This window comes from Loxodonta africana, chromosome 6 (assembly GCF_030014295.1).
Source record: "Loxodonta africana isolate mLoxAfr1 chromosome 6, mLoxAfr1.hap2, whole genome shotgun sequence".
Taxonomy (NCBI): domain Eukaryota; kingdom Metazoa; phylum Chordata; class Mammalia; order Proboscidea; family Elephantidae; genus Loxodonta; species Loxodonta africana.
The window spans coordinates 48,665,118-48,686,673 of NC_087347.1; the positions used below are offsets into that span (position 1 = coordinate 48,665,118).

At 42.0% G+C, this 21,556-nt stretch overlaps 1 protein-coding gene across 2 annotated transcripts in view; it reads right to left on the minus strand.

Annotated features, from left to right (window-relative positions):
* The window catches only part of PLCL1 (phospholipase C like 1 (inactive)), a 386,099-nt gene extending 373,419 nt beyond the window's left edge, over nucleotides 1–12,680 (minus strand). For both annotated transcript variants that reach the window (XM_064286854.1, XM_064286853.1), the window contains exon 1: nucleotides 12,053–12,680. In XM_064286854.1, the coding sequence (XP_064142924.1) occupies nucleotides 12,053–12,376 (324 nt within the window). In that variant the 5' untranslated portion in view covers nucleotides 12,377–12,680. The remainder of the gene's footprint in view (nucleotides 1–12,052) is intronic.
* Between the last annotated feature and the right edge of the window lie 8,876 nt (nucleotides 12,681–21,556).

A 21,556-nucleotide genomic window follows, 5' to 3' on the forward strand; every position in this document is an offset into this window, starting at 1 on the left:
ACTTAATAACTGTGAAACCTGGATCGTTTCCTTAGCTCTCAGAGCCTCACTTCTTCACCTATAAAGTGGAAATGATAACAACACTACTATATCATGCTTGGTAGAGGGTCAGCAAAAAAAATGAAGACCCTCAGTGAGATGGATTCACTCAGTGGCTACAACAGTGGTCTCATACATAGCAACGATTGTGAGGATGGCACAGGACCAGGCCAGGTTTCGTTCTGTTGTACATAAGGTGACTATGACCAACTCATTGGCACCTACCAAAAACAACAATATATTGCCAGGCTGTTACAAAAACTGAATGCAATGTAAGATATTGACAATAAATGTTAATGCCCATTATTATTCTATAATATAGATGTTTAAAATAACTCTCCATAGCAAGTTAGGCCTGGTGATCTGCTTCTGAAAGGTCATGGCCTTGAAAACCCTATGGAGTGCAGTTCTACTTTGCACACATGGAGTCACTATATCTTGGAATCAACTCGACAGCAGCCAACAACAATCTATCTATGGCATCATAAACAATTCTATATTGGCTCCCAGAAGAATGGGAGACATGGTAGGCAGCCATTCCTATTAAAATGATGGGGTAGAATTAGAGAATGATCTCTTAGCTCCTGTCTACCTAATTCTATAATAATTTAATTAGATTATTAAGCAGACCAGAGTTGTTGGGGTGTAAAAATAAAAGTTTAATTTTTTTCTATAACTGCTCCCTCTCTACTACGCTGTCTCGGATTCCCTTTCCCCCTGGGTACTGGAGGTATTACTCATAGCTTTCTCTGATTTCATAACGTTTCAGTCTTTTTTAATTACTAGAAGAGTTCTTTCAAGTCCTAAAACTTCAGACTGTTTATTTTAAAACTTCAATCCCACGTCTGATTCAAGGTCCTCTTCTCTATCCTACAGCCCCAAGGCAGGTTGGAATGTTGGCTGTAGTAGCTGGGGCTGCGGGTGGGTCTGCTCTACCCACTTCTCCCTTTCTCTTCCCCCTGCACTTCCTTTCTGGGGTTGGGCTGAAGTAGAGGTAGGAGGAGCTGACACCTCCCCAGAGAGTAGCACCATGAGGATGTTGCAGCCCCTCTAGGTTGGGTTTTTCTGCTCCTCTGGTTAACACTGAACAGACCTTTGGTTCTCTCTGTGAAGCAGACATCCAGATGCGGATTCTCTCCCTGTACATTCATCACCTGCTGTTAGAGATCTGGCTTGCACACTGACCTCTTCCTCCCATCCTCCATCTAGCCCCTTCCCCCAGTCTTTTGTTACTAGAGTCCCTCCACCCAAGTGGCCTCTTGGGGTGAGGCACCAGCAAGAGGCCTGGCCTACCCAGGACAGCTCAGAGGCTCTGCCAGTGCATCACTCAATACTTCCAGAGAAGCAATGAACTTCAGTTTCAACTCAGAGGGAGTCTGGTGGAAAGCGGGACTGCTGGATGCCACCACCGTTCGCTGCTCAATCTTTACGCATGATTCTCTTGATCCTCTCTCTCACAACCTTAGAAAACATCATTAAATTCCTGTCTTCAATAAGGTAAGTAAAATAAACTGGCTTTCTTCAAAAACCATAACCAACCCTCAAGCCTCCTTTCCCTTATTTACCCTGGCAGAGATGGGGTGGGAGGAACAAGAAAAGTAGTGAAGATTTCCTCTTGGTAAGACTTGAGGTTGGGGCTGAACACAACAGTTCATGGTCCCTTGATTACATGGATACTCAGAGCCTTTTGTTTTTAGCTGTGGTGGCTAATTCCATCACTCACAACTACTCGCATTCTATTATATCAATGTCTATGATTGTTTGTCAGAAGCCATTTCTCTGTACTGGTGAAACTGTCATGCTGAGGGTACAACCCTGAAGAATTTTCTTGGACTTTTCTAGGGGGCTGGGCCTAGAAAATAGCAAACTAGATGAAGTTCACCTTTAATGTCAAGTACCTCCACCAACAACCCAGACCAGATCTCCCTAGATTAGTCCCAGGAATCTCTAGGAGAAAGGGCTTTATACCCAGCAAATGCTGTTGAGGTTAAGGGGTAAGATGTTAATTAGTTCTAAAGGGTCTCCAGAAGAACCAAAAAGCCATCGAATTAAAAAAAAAAGAAACGGAATCCCAAAATGTACAAATTTTGGCAGAATGATCCAGGGGAAGAAACATTTGTTGATTCACGTACCTAAAGATAGCTGTTTGCTCTGACCATTTATAAATCTGGTCCCATCAGACTCCATTCCTCTCCAGCACGCTTTGATCCTTCTCTTTCTCTTGTCTCCTCTCCCCAAAAACCTCAATTTCTGCTCAAACGTCACTGCTAACACTTCTGAGTATGACTTTTCAAAGCTCATGCAATTTCTTTCGTGTTGAACACATCTTTGAATAAAGACCATCAGACCAACTATAGGACAGAAAGCTGGACATCATATGATCACCTACTGTTTTGTCATCTGATTACCTATATGTCTAGTATGCATGCATGAACACATACACACACACACAAATGCATACACCACAATATTTATCACAAAATTAGCATGAGCCCATACTAACTGAACATGATAAATTATTAAGAAAAAATGTTTTTTAAAGTTTCAAATGTTTGAAGAAAGCCTTTTTTTCAAATCTAAAAAGAAAAATCCACTTTAGCAGAATGTGACCACTTTATTGTATAAATGCTGCAATAGAAAAATAAAAAGGCAAAGAGAAAGAAAAAGCCAAAATCATTTCAATAATTTAACAAAAATATATAGATAGTCACTATGAGTTGGAATCTACTCAACAGTGATGGGTTTGGTTTTTGGTATAGATAGATAGGGGCCCTGGTGGCACAGAGGGTAAAGCCGTCAAATGCTAACCAAAAGTTTAGTGGTTCGAAACCACCAGTGGCTACAGGGAGAAAGTCTGCTTCTGTAGAGATTTGTAGCCTCAGAAACCCTATAGGGTCACTATGAGTCAGAATCAACTCATGGCAGTGGGTTTTGTTTGATTTTTTTTTTATACATAGATGGATAATTAAAGCTGACACGCAAGAGTCACAACAAGAGAGCTGACTGCCTTTAACACCCGATTTGTCTCCAAATGATGAGGATAAACCTCTGGGTACCCATTTGGCCCACAGCAGAATGGGCTTATTACATTTAGTACAATAAAGCAGCCACGAGGACAGTAAGTTTGTGACATAATCATATATTTGAAATTCCCACATATTGATTTTGGAATTTTTACCAAAAAAAAAAAAGGAAATTAAGTAATCAGACAGACTTCTAATTTAATGAAACTTACCATGCTTCTCCTACATGTAAGGCACTATGCCTAGCTCAAAACTAATTGGGAGGAAATCTCAATCATACAGCATCGTATCCACTGACACTTAACCACAAAATTGCAATTTTCTTAGATTGGAAACTCGGATACTCCTCATTGATTTATTGATGCTGGGAGACAGAACTATCAAAGTGTAAAATAAATAATATCAGGTTGAAATGATTAAGTAACACTCCATCCTTAGCCTGCATAATTTATACCAAAGGCAGACCATAAATTCTTCCTTCATGGTGAAGATGCTAACTCTGGTCAAGGAGTAAGAACATACTAATGGGAGTTCCACATCTCTCAAGGCAAAGCAAAGTACAATGTTAATGTAAAGTCATAAGTATTTTATGTGCAAGGCTGTGAAACTGAGAAAACAATGTATTCAAATAATCCTTGAGAGAACTTCCAAAAACTGTTTTCAGAATCATTGCTTTTTGATTTGTCAGGTAAACTTAGTTTTCAAGGTAACAATAAAAAATCTTCTATTTCATACATTCTACCTAAGGTTTAAATCAATACTATTTAAGAGGTGGTATAGCATAAAGGAAACCCTGGTGGCATAGTGGCTAAGTGCTACGGCTGCTAACCAAAGGGTTGGCAGTTTGAATCCGCCAGGCACTCCTTGGAAACTCTGTGGGGCAGTTCTACTCTGTCCTATAGGGTTGCTATGAGTCAGAATCAACTCGACGGCACTGGGTTTGGTTTTTTGGTATAGCATAGAGGGAGCCCTGGTGGCACAGTGGCTAAGAGCTTGTCTGCTAGACCAAAAGGTCTGCAGTTTGAATCCACCAGCTGCTCTTTGGAAATCCTATGGGGCAGTTCTACTCTGTCCTATAGGGTTGCTATGAGTTGGAATCGACTTGACGGCACGAGTTTTTTGTTTTTTGGGTTTTTTTTTTCTGTATAACATAAAGATTAAAAGCAAACTCTGGAGCTAGCCTATTTGTCTCCAATTCCTGGCTCTGTCACTTACTAGCTACATGACTTTGGGCAAATTACTTAATATCTCCACATGTGTAAAAATGGGGATAGTAGTAAAAATATCTTATACAGTTATTGTGAGGATTAAATGAGTTAAAACACATGAAGTGCTTAGAGCAGTGCTTAGTACAACTTACATAAGCATTGGTGAAAACGGTTAGTACACTTGGTTGGTAATAGGTTGGAGGTTTGAGTCTACCCAGAGGGGCCTTGGAAGAAAAGCCTGGTGATTTCCTTTTGAAAAATCAGCCACTGAAGCCCCTATGGAGCATAGTTCTACTGTCACACATATTGTATCGCCATGAGTCGGAATTGACTGATGGCAACTGGTTTGGTTTGTTTTTTTTATTTTTATGAAGAAATTTTCTCAATTTCACCTCTTTGAGATGTTACTGTGTGTTTTATCTACTAGATTAAATATAAAAAAGAAAGCTACTTAATTATTAACAGTATTTCTAAATAAATACTATAGTTTTTTTTATGGAATCAATAATGCTAGAAAGTTCACCAAATGCTGAAGATGTCTCTTCATCTTTATGTCTCCAGGGGGAGCACAAGGCTCCATCTCCCACCACCACCCCATCATCTCCTTCAAAAGTTGAAATGATCAATGATTAAGAATCTGAAGTTCAAGGACATTGACAGGATCATCTTTCACAAATGTGAAGCTTTCAAAGGAGATAAAGGTCAGAGTGCACATATTGTGGTCTTCTCTCTCCCATTTTCACCTGGCCACCCAACAACAGCCACGGCTGACACAAATGGGAGCAGAGTAGGTCAATCTCCCCTGTCTTCTCTGACATCGTTGCCCTCCTCCTGAATCGTTGCCCTAACCCAGCCTGAGCCAAGGACAGCTTAGAGGAGAAATGTACTCTCCTCCTGCTGACCATGTCTCTGAGTCCTTGCTCTCCAGTCCTAGCAGGTATGCTCCTAATCAGCCTTCCCTCATCATGAGCTGTCAGATCTGGGAAGGTGGGAAAGGGTTTTAAGCACATAGGCTATTTGGCCTGCTTTGGTCTGATGCCATTCGGGCCTTAGAGAAAAGTGCCCACAACATGGTCACGTTCAACCTGCTAGAGTTCTACCTTGTAATCTTGATCCCAGCTAACAGTGAAGTGTTCTTTGATCTCTTGTTGCCTTCCTCGTGTAATTATCTCCCTCAAGCCCTCAGAGGGATGGTGTTCTGAATTCCAGTGTACCTGATTCCCTAAACACTCATCTTAGGAGCTTTGAAATCTCACCATCATTTTTAACCGTTATGTTGTACCATACAAGTAGTACAATTTCTCCTACTTGTACATATGACTGTGCTTAGATTTTAGTACAGGCAGAATATTTTAAAGGCTCTGGAAAAAGGTCAGTGTGAAAGAATAACAAAGCAGGAATTGAGGTACAGAGATGAACAACATTCACTAAAACTACAAATAAACCTTTTTCACATTATGAAATACTTGTCAAAAATATGAGATTTTATAGAACTAACAGGTTTCACTCTAAAAAGACTTACTAATTTATTACCTCAGATTTAGAATGTAAGTCCAATGAAATTATTCTCTCGTCCTACTTTATAACCAATGGTTCATACTCTGGTGCGCAGATCCCAATGGGAAGATCGAAAAGCAATTTTATGCCTACCTCTTACCTCTGTTTAGCCATTTAAAGCTGGATAATTTTTTAAATGTACAATTATATATATATATGTATATATTATATATATATATATAGACGGCACTGGGTAATGTATATATTTTAGTTGGAAGCCGTGGTGGTGTAGAGGTTAAGTGCTATGGCTGCTAACCAAAGGATCGGCTGGACATAGCTTCTGAAAATGAAATTATTTGTAATGTTTAGTCATTAAAGCTGAACAGAAGTCACTGGGGGAGCAGGGAAGACTGCTGTAATTCTTTCATTGAGTTACTCCTCCAGCCACTGTCTGATCAGTTACTTGAGCATTACCCAGAAGCAATTAATAAATTGTTTGTTCAGCAGCAAAGTCGCTGTCTCCTGGTGTCTTTTCATAATGCCCTGCTGTGCCTGAGGTGTTATTTGACAATAAATGTTCAATTGACATTTTAGTGTTCAAAATTTCATTATCTGTTTTCTCTACTGTAAAAGGGGGAAGACTGAGAAAACACCTATTCAAATGCAATGTATATTTAATCCCTCAAAGGCTATGTGATTAACTTATACTTTTTTAACATATTTTTCAAGAAGAAAAACAAATAGTACAGATTTTAATCATAGTGGGAAATGCCACCACATCAACAGGCACTTCTAAAACCTTTCATCAAAGTACAATAAGCCTCTGTCTAAATTTTATTCGTAATTCCATTGAGAGGCTGTATAAGAAATGACATCAGAGAAGTATCACAATGAGAAGCACCCACTTCTAAGGTAAAATGTGACCATGTTTCTATGGCAATTTCAGAAAAAGTAAGCACTCTGAAGCAGCTGGGATAATAAACCAAATTCTCCTAAGAAGTTCAATGTTCTTAATATAGCTGAATCATACCTCAGGAGGAACACCCCCAGCCGTAGCCACCAGAATACATTCAAGGCACCCCTTATGGTAAAGACTGGCCAGCTCCACTGTAAGATTACATTGTTTTTTCCAACTCCGTCCCTAAGTTGATTACTGGAAATTTTTAACACAAATTTTTACAAGGAAAAAAAAAAAGTCCATAAATGCTGATTAGTTCCCAGGCAAATCTACAAAAACCTATATAACTCATAGTATGCCTACAATTTTAAGCAAGAATTCAATTACACTTAATTTCCCTTCATAAGTATCTCTATGAAAGATGCTTTCAGATCTCCAACTTAAGATCCCATATTTCATTATTCCCCTAGAATAGTACATATTCCTATGCCCCAGGTTCTTGTTCTCTCTGTTATCAGTTTATAAGAATGCAACCCTCCACACACTCAACTGTCTGCAGGGGCACGGGAGAAGTGAGCCTCATATAAAACAACAGGTGTGAGTACCATATATTGATACCAAGTAGAACACCTGCCAAATCGCTTTCCCTTTCAAAATACAGTACAAGTCTAACAAAACAGACAAAGTTCACAATCTCTTTCTAGAGTCAATGATCTCCAAGTGTTCTGAATTAGGAACAGGAGGAGGGGGATGGGAAGAAGGATAATTTACCCCAAAAGTTTTGAGACCGAAGATTCAGACTCTTCTGCCACGCTCGTATATGTTCAGGTCATTTCTAACCTAGAAAGAGTTCATGTATGTATTGTGGACTCCCTACATTTGAAAGACAACACGAAAAGAGCAAAAGCTGTGGAGTAAAACAGACATGGGTCTGAATCCTAACTCTACATTTAATCAGCAGCTCTCTGTGTTTCCCACCCCTGCTTTAGAGGGTGTCTTAGTCATCTAGTGCTGCTATAAGAGAAACACCACACGTAGATGGCTTTAACAAAGAGAAATTTATTTTCTCCCAGTCTAGTAGGCTAGAAGTCCAAATTCAGGGCATCAGTTCCAGGGGAAGTCTTTCTCTCTCTGTCGGCTTTGGAGGAAGGTCTTTGCCATCAATCTTCCCCTGGACTAGGGGCTTCTCAGCGCAGGAACTCAGGGTCCAAAGAACATGCCCTGTTCCCAGTGCTTCTTTCTTGATGGTATGAGATCCCCACTCTCTGCTTGCTTCCCTTTCCTTTTATCTCTTGTAAGATAAAAGGTGGCACAGGCCACACTCCAGGGAAACTCCCTTTACATTGGATCAGGGATGTGACCTTGGTAAGGGTGTTACAATCCCACTCTGATCCTGTTTAACATAAAATTACGATCACAAAATGAAGGACAACCATACAATACTGGGAATCATGGCCTAAGCAAGTTGACACGTATTTTGGAGGGACACAATTCAATCCATGACAGAGGGTTTGCTTAGAGGATTAAGTGATATCATATATAAAAGCTCTTAGCTTAGTACCTGACTTACAGATGAAAACCAAAACCAAATCTGTTGCCTTCGAGTCAATTTCCACTCATAACAACCCTATAGGACAGAGTAGAACTGCTCCATAGGATTTCCAAGGCTGTAATCTTTACAGAAGCAGACTGTCACATCTTTCTCTGAGCAGCTGGTAGGTTCCAAATGACACCACTGCGCTACCAGAGCACCTTCTGACTCATAGTAGGAGGCATTTAATAAATGTGAATTCCTCGCCTTTTAGCCCTTTGAGGGGGAGCTCTGGCACTGGCTGCTAACCAAAAGGTCAGCAGTTCAAATCCACCAGCTGCTCCTTGGAAACCCTATGGAGCAGTTCTACTCAGTTCTATAGGGTTGCTATGAGTTGGAATTGACTCGAAGGCAACACGTTTTTTTTAAAAAACGGGTACCCCTTTGAGGGATCCCTGGTGATGCAGTGGTTAAGAATTATGGCTGCTAACCAAAAAGTCGGTGGTTGGAATCCACCAGCCGCTCCTTAGAAAACCTATGGGACAGCTCTACTCTGCCCTATAGGGTCTCTATGAGTCGGACCCGATGGCAATGAATTTTGGGGGGTTTGTTTGCCTGTCCCTTTGGTTTTTATTTTTACCCCCTTTGAGGACAGTCATAATTTTGATGTGGGTCAACAGGTACCCAAAGCACATCTTTGAGGCTGAAGCTCAGAAACCCACTCCACCACCTTCCCAGTGAACATGGCTAAGATGGGCCATGATACAAAGTAACAGTACATGAACAACACTGAAGTCATTACTTTAACTGCTTCAGTGAAGATTTCAGCACCTTGTTGTCATCTATCTTCATCCCACATACTCACTTCTGTAAGATTCAAGTGATAATTTCTACTCTTTGCCTAGATAATCAATAGTGAAGTAGAATCAAAAGGCAATGAGAAAAAGTGGAACCCTTCATCCTGTTTATATAATGGAAGAAAAAGCACTTGCTCCTTTTAAAACATGTACGTTTCTCAGTTCCCAAAAGTTAGTATAAAAAATAAGCCACAGTGATTTCTAGTTCAAAAACATTACAAAATAGCACTATATTTTTAAATGTTAAATATATTAAATGTTATAAACTTGATATCAAGTACCAGATAGAGAATTGGTCTAATTTCTTAATTAGAAATATATTCAAAAGCAGGATAGTACACAGTTGTTAGATATTAGTGATCTTGCATGTAACTTACTTGTCCTTTTCAACCACAAGTCATCAAGAAGCAATTAAGATGGACACTATTGCATTATTGTGGTATATAATAATGCACTCACAAAAAAATGCAAAATTTACCAATGCCAGTGCCATCAATCAATAATCACAAAGAAAGGCATGGGGAAAAGTAGAAGGATTAAAGAGAACCTAGTTTAACCTGCACATTAAATTTTTAAAAACCCAAGACTAGGCATAGAAGGGAATAGACACAGTAACATTAGACAGACTTTCAGAAGATGTATAAATACTGTCATTGTTTTCATCGGCTCCGAAGAAAATTGTTTTCTCAACTAAACACATGTTTTCACAAATTAGGAAGGGCAGATTTACTGAAAACATTCCTTTTATTTAATACACAAGACAGTCTGTTTTCTGGCATGATAGAGGAATGCACTATTCTGACTTATGGAATATTCAAGTTAACAGAGAATTAGCATTCAGATAATCAGGACAGAACAATACTGTAAATTAAGGTGAAATAATTTAATATTTGACAATTCACAAGCTTAGTAGCTCAGGCCCTGGTGACACAGTGGTTAAGCATTTGGCTGCTAATCAAAAGTTTGAATCCACCAGGCACTTCTTGGAAACCCTATGGGGCAGTTCTACTCTGTCCTAACAGGTCGCTATGAGTCAGATTTGAGTCGATGGCAATGGGTTAGTAGCTTCGAGTTATGGCCATGAATAGCAATTATTACTATACTATGGTTTGGGTTTTATGGATGTATGGAAACCCTGGTGGCATAATGGTTAAGAGCTCCAGCTGCTAACCAAAAGGTCGGCAGTTCGAATCCACCAAGCGCTCCTTGGAAACTCCGTGGGTCACTATGAGTCCGAATCAAGTCGACGGCAATGGGTTATTTTTTTTTAATGGATATTTGAAACAATATTTAATTATTTTGATTAATATAAATGTCCTAAAAGCGTCCTTGTGTGTTTCAATGCCAAATAAAAATAATTATTGTCAAAAATGTGTAGAATGCATTTTCTCTCCCAACAGAATGTGTGCTATGTATTTCTTATATGATCTAGACCTTTTTCAGAAACTCTCATTTTTACTATGCTAAAGTGAACAAACTATGGGACAGCAGATTCCGGATGTCAACAGAAAGGTCCCTGATCTCTGGGAGGGAGTGGAACAGAGCCCACCGCCTGCCTATTTCCCCACTGGACGGGAATGAATGAATTTAGTACCAACATCTTAGAATCCAAAATATACATGTTTCCTTTCTAATTGTGATGTTTTTAAGTTTCAAAACAATATGCTTTTCTGACATGTGGGTTAAAAAAAAATTGCTTCCCTTTTATCCAAATTCACACCCAGTATAGAACACTCCTTTTCAAATAATCTAAAAGCCACAAAAAACAGAAACTACTACAAGTCATTGGTAACTATCATCCACACATCTTTTAATATAGAAATCCTTGTTGGTTTTCAACTTCCATGTGTCAGTGTTGGGGAGAAGCCTAGATCATACTTGGAACTAGCTGGATGTGTTGTGGGCGCAATCTACCTACAATGGTGCTGGAAGCACTAATTTAGAGGTTGGGAACAATACCTTGTAGTTACACAGCTTAAATCTGAATAGGGGTTTTGAATGTATCCACACACCAAGTAAGCTGAACAGTATTTCCAAGTCAGTCTTTCATTATCATCATTGCTTTTTTATAAGTAGTTTCATGCTGACTCTGAGAGTCAAACTTCTCTGCCAAAATCGATTTTTAATCGCACATGCACACTATTATTCAAACGCATTTATGCTAAGAGGCCCTTTCCAGAGCCAGTTAAGAGGGCTCTTACAGGCGATCTAACTCCCCAAGTCATGAACCCAAAAGATGATATCTCAAACAGAAGAAACAAGCCTCAAATGGAAGGAAAACAAAGATATAAGGAGGTTGGGACTACAAATTCATTGCCAAATGGATGGACAGAAATCCTATCCGGTGGTTAGGGGGTCGGGAAGCTTTTTCCTTGGCTGTGGACGAAGCCACAGTGTCAGAGGATGGGGCTTCAGGGATTGATTGCTTTCTGGTTGCGCTTTCTGCAGCACAGAAACCATGCGCTCCGTCGCTCTTCACTTTGCTGCAAGGGTTCACTGAAAACTCTGCCTACTTATGGGGAAAGTTTGTGTTTCTTGGGATTTCGGGACCACTTGAGTCTGGGGAGAATATCCTTTTTTTCCACTTTAGGGTAAGCTGTGCATTTCCAAATCTGTGCAGGAAAAGCTGACCCTTCGCTAGAGAGCAGTGCACAACCTTCCAGTGGTGTCTACATTTATCCTCAGTGCTCTCTTCCTCCCTGCATCAACGGTTTAGTGAAGCTTTCAGGGAAAATGAAGAAAGGCATCCATCAACACTCAAAGGCTCAGAGCGGAACTTTTCCTCCACTGTTAGGAAAAAAAAAGTCACTTCTGTTTCTCACCGCCAAGAGCTGAGTCTGGGAACCTCCGGACGAGGAAGGAAGGTTTGGTAATAAAAAAGGGTGAGAGGGAGAAAACAATACTGAGCCTGCGGTGCCTCCAGGGACCGTGCATCCTGCCCGGCTCCCGACACCCGCCCCAGCTTCACCACGCTCCGAGGATGGCATGGCCTAGCTTACCTTAATGATGCTGCTGCGCCGGGGGGTAGCCCGCACTGTCTCCAGGAGGCTGGCCTCGCCGTCGGCTGGGGCCCCAGCGGCGCCCGGCAACTCGGCCCCGCTACGATGGTCTCTCGTCCGGCCCGCAGCGCCCACCGCCAAGCCTTCCCCAGAGGCGGTGTCAGGGCCCACCCGGGGGTCTTCTTCGCCCCCCGCCGCGTCGGGCGGAGCCGGAACCTCCCTGCCAGCTGCGCCCTCCGCCAAGGCGTGGCGCGTGTCGGGCTCCATGAGGGGAGATGGCACGCCCGGCAGCGGAGTCCAGCCACCAGGCACGGACGCGCTCATGCACCCAGAGGCGGCCCGGCCAGACTTTGTTTCAGCGCCCGGAGGAGGCGGCGGCGGCGGCAACTTTCTGGAGAGGAGGCATCGCTCGGGTGGAGACGTCCGCGGGCTTTGGTCCAAGAGGCCGACAGTCCCGGGGGGGGGAGACGGCGAAGGGGTGGGAGGGGATGTGAGCAGGAGCGAGAAGAAGAGGCGAAAAGGAGAGGGAGGTGTCCGAAATGTGATGCAAACGGCTGCTCTGCGCCAAACAAAAGGGACCGGGCGCCTGGCCGCGCCGCCTTCGGGGCCAGGACGCGCGCGGCAGCAGGGTGGCCGGAGCCCGGCGACCGCGGCCCGGCGTGCCCGCCACCTGCCCGCGGACAGCGGCGTGGTAGCCCCAGGAAGTGCGGCGGCGGCCTCGGCTCGGCTCTGTTGTGACAGGGAGAGAGGCTTGTTTTGACAGCCCGTGGGGATTGGCAGGCGTCTGGGCCTCTTAGGAGCTGAGCCTCGCCGAGGGAGGGGGTGGTGGTCGGCTCGACCAATCCCCACTGCGGAGGGGTGTGCCCGAGCGCGAAGAATGGAATGTGTTCTGAACTAGGAGCCAGCCCAGCAGGGCTCGTGTACTCTGGCGAGGGTGTGTGTGCACGCGCGTGCGAGGATGTGCGCACCCGCAGGCACCATGTGTATATTTTACGAAGTCTAGATAATCGAAACAAGCCAGAAGATGCACCAGATCTGGAGGGAGAGAGATCTTTGTCTGCAAATCAAAGCAATTTCGATGAATAGGGCGCTCAACATTAATGTCAGAGCGTTTGGGGTGAGTGAGGGTAGCTTCGCCTTGACAGAAGCTAACTGAAGGTTCTAACGCCAACTCTTAGAAGTCAAGCCCATGCAGAGATAAACTAGGGTTTACCGGGACCCTGGAGTTGAATAATTTGCTTCAGGCTCCGTGAAAGGATTCTCAGTTTACAATGTAAATAAATTTGACAAGAAAAAAGAGTCAGATAAAAGAGGCGAGGAAAATAGGGAACTGAACCAACTAAATCCCTCTGGAGAGCAACTCCTAACAAAGCACAGATGATGGAAGTTTACTAAGTACAAGGAAAGGGGGGTGACAGTGGGGGGACTTAGTCCCTGTCTTAAAACATCCCTATTTGACAGTGGTCCAATCTCCTTTCTGTAGATAACCATATATAAACATACTTTGCCCATTCCAAACAAGCTAGCAACCAAGAGGAGAGATACCTTTGGATTACGCATTAAGTCACTGAAATGAACCTTAGAATGTTCACTTGCAAATGACGGCTTTGAGACCTCCAGAAGCAGTCCCAGGAGGCTAGATCCCTTCAGAGCTGCCTCTCAGGATTGAGCTCCTGATTTACCAGAGCTGCCTTGAGAAATGAGGAAAGAAATCTTAGTGCTTTCATTTAAAGGCATTTTGATACTAGAGTCTATATTAAATCTCGTTTACTAACATTAAATTTTAATTATTAATAATTTGAGATTTTACTTGTTCTTTCATTCTGACCGAGAGTATGAGAATTTTTTCAGACTCAGAATTTACTAGAATTTTAGATGTACAAGGGAATCTAGGGATCATCTAGGGCAGCCCTTTTATTTTACAGATCAGATAACGGTCTGGACCAGTTGCTGTCCAGTGGATTCCGATTCATAGCGACCCAGTAGGACAGGGTAGAACTGCCCCGATGGGTTTCAAAGGAGCAGCTAGTGGATTGCAACTGTCTACTTTTTGGTTAGAAGCCGAGCTGTTAACCACTGTGCCACCAGGGCTCCAGATGAAGGTCCAGGAAGACATAATTGCTTGTGCCGGAGCTGAAATGAGAATCTGCCACCCAACTCCTCCAGTAATCTTTTCACTATTTTATCTTGCTCCTCTCTGGCTGCACCAGCCAGAATTGGATGAGGCCCTTGGGAGGTTTCAGATTTAACATTTACCAACTCCTAGGCAAGACTGAGAAGGCTTGACTTTCCCTTTTCTTTAAATATAAATGCAGTGCATATAAATATTGTAGATTATCGACCTCTGGTTTTAAAGCCAACACCACCCCCTAGCGATATTTTGGGAACTACAATAAAAAATTCTTTCCATAACAGCAGGTGCACTTGGGGAGGAGGGGACTGGTATATAAAAAATGAAGAAAACTCAAATTTTCATTTTCAACGCTATTGTCATGGATTGAATTGTGTGCCCCCAAAATATCTGTCAACTTGGCTAGGTCACTATTCCCAGTATTGTGTGATTGTTCACCATATTGTCATCTGATGTGATAAATCCTATCTCTATGATGTTAACGAGATGGGATTAGTGGCAGTTATGTAGACTCAATCTACAATATTTAAGCCAATCGCTTTTGAGATATAAAAGGGATAATCGAGCAGAGAGACAGGGGGACCTTATACCACCAAGAAAACAGTGCTGGGAGCAGAGTGCATCCTTTGGACCTGAGGTGCCTGTGCAGTGAAGCTCCTAGACCAAGGGAAGATTGATGACAAGGACCTTCCTCCAGAACCAACAGAGACAGAAAGCCTTCCCCCAGAGCTAGCCCTCTGAATTTGGACTTCTAGCCTCCTAGACTGTGAGAGAACAAATTTCTCTTTGTTAAAGCCATCCACTTGTGGTATTTCTGTTATAGCAGCACTAGATAACTAAGACACATATGTTGATGCAATGTCTGCCTTTTTAACCCACAGAGTAGAAGAAGGAAATAAAAGGGTGCCTAGATTTAAAACAACCAAAATGTCTTTCTGCTCATTAGTCCAGAGAATTTCCACCTATCTTATATAGGAAATATGCTCTCAGCTGCTAACTGTAAGGTCAACGGTTTGAACACACGAGCCACTCTGTAGGAAAAAAAATGTGGCAGTCTGCTTCCTTAAAGATTTGCAGCCTTGGAAACCCTATGGGGCAGTTCTACTCTGTCCTATAGTATGGCCATGAGTCAAAATGACTCCACCAGCAATGGGCTTGGGTATTTTTTGGATCCACACAAATATAACATATTTCAGGCTATTATCATATTTTCCTCTTAGATATTCAACTGTTACTACATTTGATTCCCGTCTTTTACTATTGTTTTCTACGCCTCATTTTTCTGTATTATCCTAATAGCTTCTAGAATTTAAAAAAAAAAAATCCATTCTTAGGCTTTCCTTTGAGAAATGTAAAAATGCAATTATCTCACTCATTATCTTGTTCTACAATATTAATGTCATCTACAAGGATTTACCATCCTACAGGTTTACATACCATTCTGATAATAATTTATTTTTGAAAGCATTAAAATCAGTGTCACTTTACTAGCACTTAAAGTCGGTGATTGTCAAAAAGAGAGACCAGAAAGTAAAGCACATAACATGCAAAATTTCTTATGCTTCAAGTAGAAATGTCCAGTTGGACTCTTCTCTTAACTCATCCCTCCCTTAGCATCCCTTGCACACACTCCCTCTCTCTCTCTCACACACACACACCTTCTCTCTCACATGCATACAATCTCACTATCTCTCTCTCACACACACATTCTCTCTCACATACATACAATCTCACTATCTCTCTCTCACACACACAGATATGTACACACCTCTGAATCCTTTGCTTTAAGCATCTGTTCGTAAAGCTGCTGTCTAATTCATTCTGATTTGAGATTAGGTTGTCTTTTAAACTGTCTACTTCTGGCATAAATTCAGGAGGCTTCTCAAGATACTCAGGTCTGCAATTTAAAAAATTAATAAATAAAATAACCCTCCTGTGAACCCACTCCTACACAGGGACAGATTTTGTTCTGTGGCCCCATCCCTAAACAGATTTGGTTAAGTCAGCCACCATGGGCACATTTCTACCACTTGTATTAAGAGACCCCCTTTCCAAATCATGGTGACAATCACGATTTAGCAGGTTAGAGGTTGGAGGGGGGTGATGAATAAAAGTAAATGAACAGGCAATCCAAATGTCACCACCTCAGAGAGGGCTTGTCTTACTACAAATCCAAATACACCTCTCCGAACCCCACTCCACCCCTACTATATACGATATTACTCATATTATTGTTTTGTCTTCTTCATAGGATTTTATCACTGTAAATAAACTCTTTTGTCCATGGAATTGTTTACTTATATATTCTGTCATCTTACCCCCTATTCCTGGCCCACTGAAATGTGTACAAAGACCTTGTCTATTTTGTTTACCTCTGTATCTCCAGCTCCCAGAACTCTGCCTAGCACAGAGTAGGTACTAAATAAATATTTTTGGACAAAATCTTCACCTTTGCCATCCTCTAACTGAATAAAACAACCATTCCTGGTTAAAGAAAAATGGCTCTGTCACTGCCCACACAGTAGGATATTTTATCCTCAAGGATCCTAGAATTCCATGCTAGAGGCCAAGATGGCAGAGTAGTCAGACGCTTCCGGTGATCCCTCTTACAACAAAGACCAAAAAAAAACAGGTGAAACTATTTTTTATATATATATATATATACATATATATAATAGTTTATAGACTTAGTTTATAACAGTTTATAATATTGTAGACTCAATCTACAATATTTAAGCCAATCGCTTTTGAGATATAAAAGGGAGAATCGAGCACAGAGATAGGGGGACCTCATACCACCAAGAAAGCAGTGCTGGGAGCAGAGTGCATCCTTTGGACCTAAGGTGCCTGTGCAGTGAAGCTCAGTGATCGTCAAAAAGAGAGAGACCAGAAAGTAAAGCACATAACGTGCCTTTACTATAAAAACTCATGAAAAGGCTTACACACAAAAAGAAACAATTTTTGATGGTTATGAGGGAGGGGAGAGGTGGAAGGGAAAAACACTAAACAGACAATAGATATGAGGTAAATTCGGTGAAGGGGAAACAGTACACAATACTGGGGAAGCCAGCACAACTTGTCCAAGGCAAGGTCATGGAAGCTCAATGGGCACATCCAAACTCCCTGAGGGACCAAATTACTGGGCTGAGGGCTCTGGGGACCATGGTCTTGGGGAGCACCTAGCTCAAGCGACACAACATAGTTTATAAAGAAAATGTTCTACATTCTACTTTGGTGAGTAGGGTCTGGGGTCTTTAAAGCTTGGGAGAGGCCATCTAAGATTTCCACTGATTTCTCCCTGTCTGGAGCAAGGGAGAAAGAAGAAAACCAAAGACACAAGGGAAAGATTAGTCCAAAGGACTAATGGACCACAACCACCACAGTATCCACCAGACCAAGTACAGCACAGCTACATGGTGCCTGGCTACCACCACTGACTGCCCTGACAGGGATTACAGTATAGGGTCCCAAACAGAGCTAGAGAAAAATGTAGAGCAAAACTCTAACCCACAAAAGACCAGGCTTACTGGTCTGACAGAGACTGGAAAAAACTGTGAGTATGGCCCCTGGACACCCGTATAGCTCGGTAATGAAGTCACTTCTGAGGTTCACCCTTCAGCCAAAGATTAGACGGGCCCATAAAACAAAACGAGATTAACTGGGCACACCAGCCCAGGCTCAAGAACGAGAAGGCAGGAGGAGACAGGAAAGCTGGTAATGGGGAACCCAAGGTCAAGAAGGGGAGAGTGTTGACATATCATAGCGTTGGCAACCAATGTCACAAAACAATACGTGTATTAATTGTTTAATGAGAAACTTGTTTGCCCTGTAAACCTTCATCTAAAGTACAATTAAAAAAAAAAAAAGAGGGTCAGGTAGCTGGCTCCAGTCAGAGCCAAGTAGAAAGTGATGGAACCAGGATTCCAGCCCCAGTCAGTGACTTCAAAGCCTGTGCTCTTCCTGCTACATGAAGCTCATATGAGAACTAAGTCCAGTGGCTATCCTGGAGACATCACCTATTCTAAAGAAGCACCCCTTCAGATCTGGGACCACGAACATTAGTCACGAAGACCTCTTAGCATCATTGTTACTTCACCCCTGTGTCATCAAGACAGAGTATGAGTCGGATTTATCAGTGTGTGAGGAAATGCATTTTATTCTCTCATGTGCATATGTATAAGAAAGAATATTTTGATAGTAAGGGTCAATTATCTTGACACATTTAAAGGTTCATTGAACATGATCAAAGAAGAGTACAGCATTTACATTCAGTCATAGCACTCCCCCAATACACACAGTGATCATTTCAGTTTCCTAGTTCAAGAAAAAAAGTATTTATAGGGTAATTTGTAGTATAAATATTATATTAAATATATATAAAAATATAAATGATAAGCAAAACTGAAATATGCCTTCTTAAAATTCAAGGTCTTTTTTTCTTGAAAGGTTTCCTTTCTCTTTTGTATTAGAAATTAAGTAGAAAATTTCAGTAACAAAAAATAAAAATCAACCCTGGTGGCATAGTGGTTAAGTACTATGGCTGCTAACCAAGAGGCTGGCAGTTCAAATCCGCCAGGCCTCCTTGGAAACTCTATGGGGCAGTTCTATTCTGTCCTATAGGGTCGCTATGAGTCGGAATTGACTCGCCGGCAGTGGGTTTGGTCTTGGTTTTAACTTTATTTCAAAGTACCAGGAAACACTCCATGATAATGGTCCCACAAAAACATGAAGTTACACATGGGTTAGAATTGTCCTAGATTCCCTCATTTAATAAAATTTCAAAATACTTAAAGGTGGTAAGGTCTGATGACCTTATCTTCAATGTCTGATGACTGTTGCTTCTTTCAGGTGCTGAGAAACCTACCTGCATGAGTGCAGAATGCCTGGGTCTAGGTCAACTGCTGCTGCCTCCTCAGGAATTACCCCATGGACACTCTTGGGCTAATATGCACTATCAGGAGCTCTAGGACAATCATCCAGTCTGTATGTGTAGAGTAAATATTTTTAAAAATAGGTAGTTAGTCAGCTTTGTTAACCTTCTTTGACATGGACCCTGGAACTGGAGCTTGTGTCATGGTTATGGCCCCCGGTGATGGAGAGGCCACGTAGGCACTTATGCAAAGGATCATTTGAATGGCGCCAAGGAGACCTCCACAAAGACTTGTTCCTCTACTTTTTTTGACAAATGGAATCTCTTCCAGGTACAAAGTCAAACCAAACATACACCCGATGCCTGACATTTGCCATACAGGAGTGAGCACACAGTAGATTCCTCCTCTCTCCCACCTCTAACCCTAGAAACATATCCCAAGTCTAATTCACCTGAATGTGGTAGGTTTTTTCCTCCAAATTAGGCAAGACATGAAGTTTATTAATGCTTTTTAGCATCATAGAACACATTCAAGTAAAACATAGGCTCATATTTCTTTCTCTAATACATTCCTTTCCTTTGGTCAGGACGTATTTTCAATACTTATTTTGTTAACCTTGTTGACATGCCTTTTGTTCCATTCTACCTCAGATAGTTTGGTAGGAACAGGCAGAGTTCAATATTGTAATTAAATTTTAAAAAGTAATGAATCTTTTAAATTAAAATATGAGATGAGTGTGGTTTAGTTTGTCAACCCTTTTCCTCCAGTAAGCTTTTAGGTGTACAGCTCTTTTGTATGCACAATACAAATCTATCTGCTTTACAAAACAAGTGAGTCCTTTCCCTTTAAAAAAAAAAAATCCATTTGAGGCCAAATTTCTAGTGAAAGCTGGATCACCATGTTGCCTCTGTCATTAACCCCTGGGAGAGTCCCCCAGTTCCCACCCTCACTGAGTCATATAGGTTACAAAGGACACAACTGCCTCTACCATTAGCCCCCAGTGGAGGAGCAACAGCTGTTGAACCACGCTTTGGACTTTTGCCAATCTCTGTTCTATATAAATTGTACTGGTGAAACTGTTTGACAATGTCACAATTCTTTTCAAAAGATTAAGAAAAAAAAAGCATGCTGCAAGAAACATTTGAAATATTAAGAAGCAGCAGAGAACCGAAATTTAATTTAAACTGTTGTCTTAGGCTGGCCTCTATAGAGAAGCAAAACCAGTAAAGCATATAAATATATATACAGGGACAGATTCATACCAAGGAAAAAGCTCACGCAATTTTAGAGGCTGGAATATCCCAAGTCTGTGGGTCAGGATAGAGACTTCTTCTGCTTCACATAGCCACAGGGGCTGGTGAACCCAAGCTCGGCAGGTCAGAGAGGAGGGCTCTTGTTCACAGGCTGTGAAGACTGGCAAATCTCAAGATCAGCAGCCAAGACCGCAAGGCTTCTCCTGATTCACATAGCTGCAGGGGCTGGTGAAACCAAGATCAGCATATTGGAGAGCAGGGCTGTTACTCACAGGCTGTGAAGATCAATGAATCCCAAGATCAGCAGATAAGCTGCTAGCTCAAGTCCCAGGAACCGGAGGTCAGACGAACAGGAGGAAGCTGCAGAATCCAGAGCAGGCAAAAGCCCAAACGTCCACTTATATTCAGATGCAGGCCACACACATAAGGAAACATGATTGGAAAATTGGAGACAAGGATTTATGGGGAAGAGGTATGTGGATAGAGCTCTCTAAATGGGCCCAAAAAAGCAAAGATATTTGTGTCTCATGTGAATGCTCACCTAAGGGTTACTTCAGCAGAGGATTATTTTAACAATAAAGTGGATAGGATGACATGTTCTATGGAAACCATTCATCCTCTTTCCCTAGCTACTCCATTATTGCTGAACAGGATCGTGAACAAAGCGGCTATGGCAGCAGGGATGGAGGTTATGCATGGACCCAGCAACATGGACTTCTACTTACCAAGGCTGACTTGGCTACAGCCAATGCTGAGTACCCAATCTGCCAGCAGCAGAGACCAACACTGAGTCCTCGATATGGCACCATTCCCCTGAGGCGATCAGCTAGAAACCTGGTGGCATTTTGTCCTTAATGGAATAGACACTCTGGATATGGATTTGCCTTCCCTACACACAATGCTTCTGCCAAAACTACCATCCGTGGACTTACAGAATGCCTTATCCACCGTCATGGTATCTCACATAGCATTGCCTCTGATCAAGCAACTCACTTCTCAGCAAATGAAGTGCAGAAGTGGGCCCACGCTCATGGAATTCACTGGTCTTACCATGTTCCCCAACATCCCTAAGCAGCTGGCTTGAAAAAACGATGGAATGGCCTCCTAAAGACACAATTACAGCACCAGGTAGGTGGCAATACCTTGCAGGGTTGGGGCAATGTTCTCCAGGAGGTTGAATACGCGCTAAACCAGCATCCAAAATATGGTACTGTTTCTCCCATAGCCAGGATTCATGGGTCCAGGAATC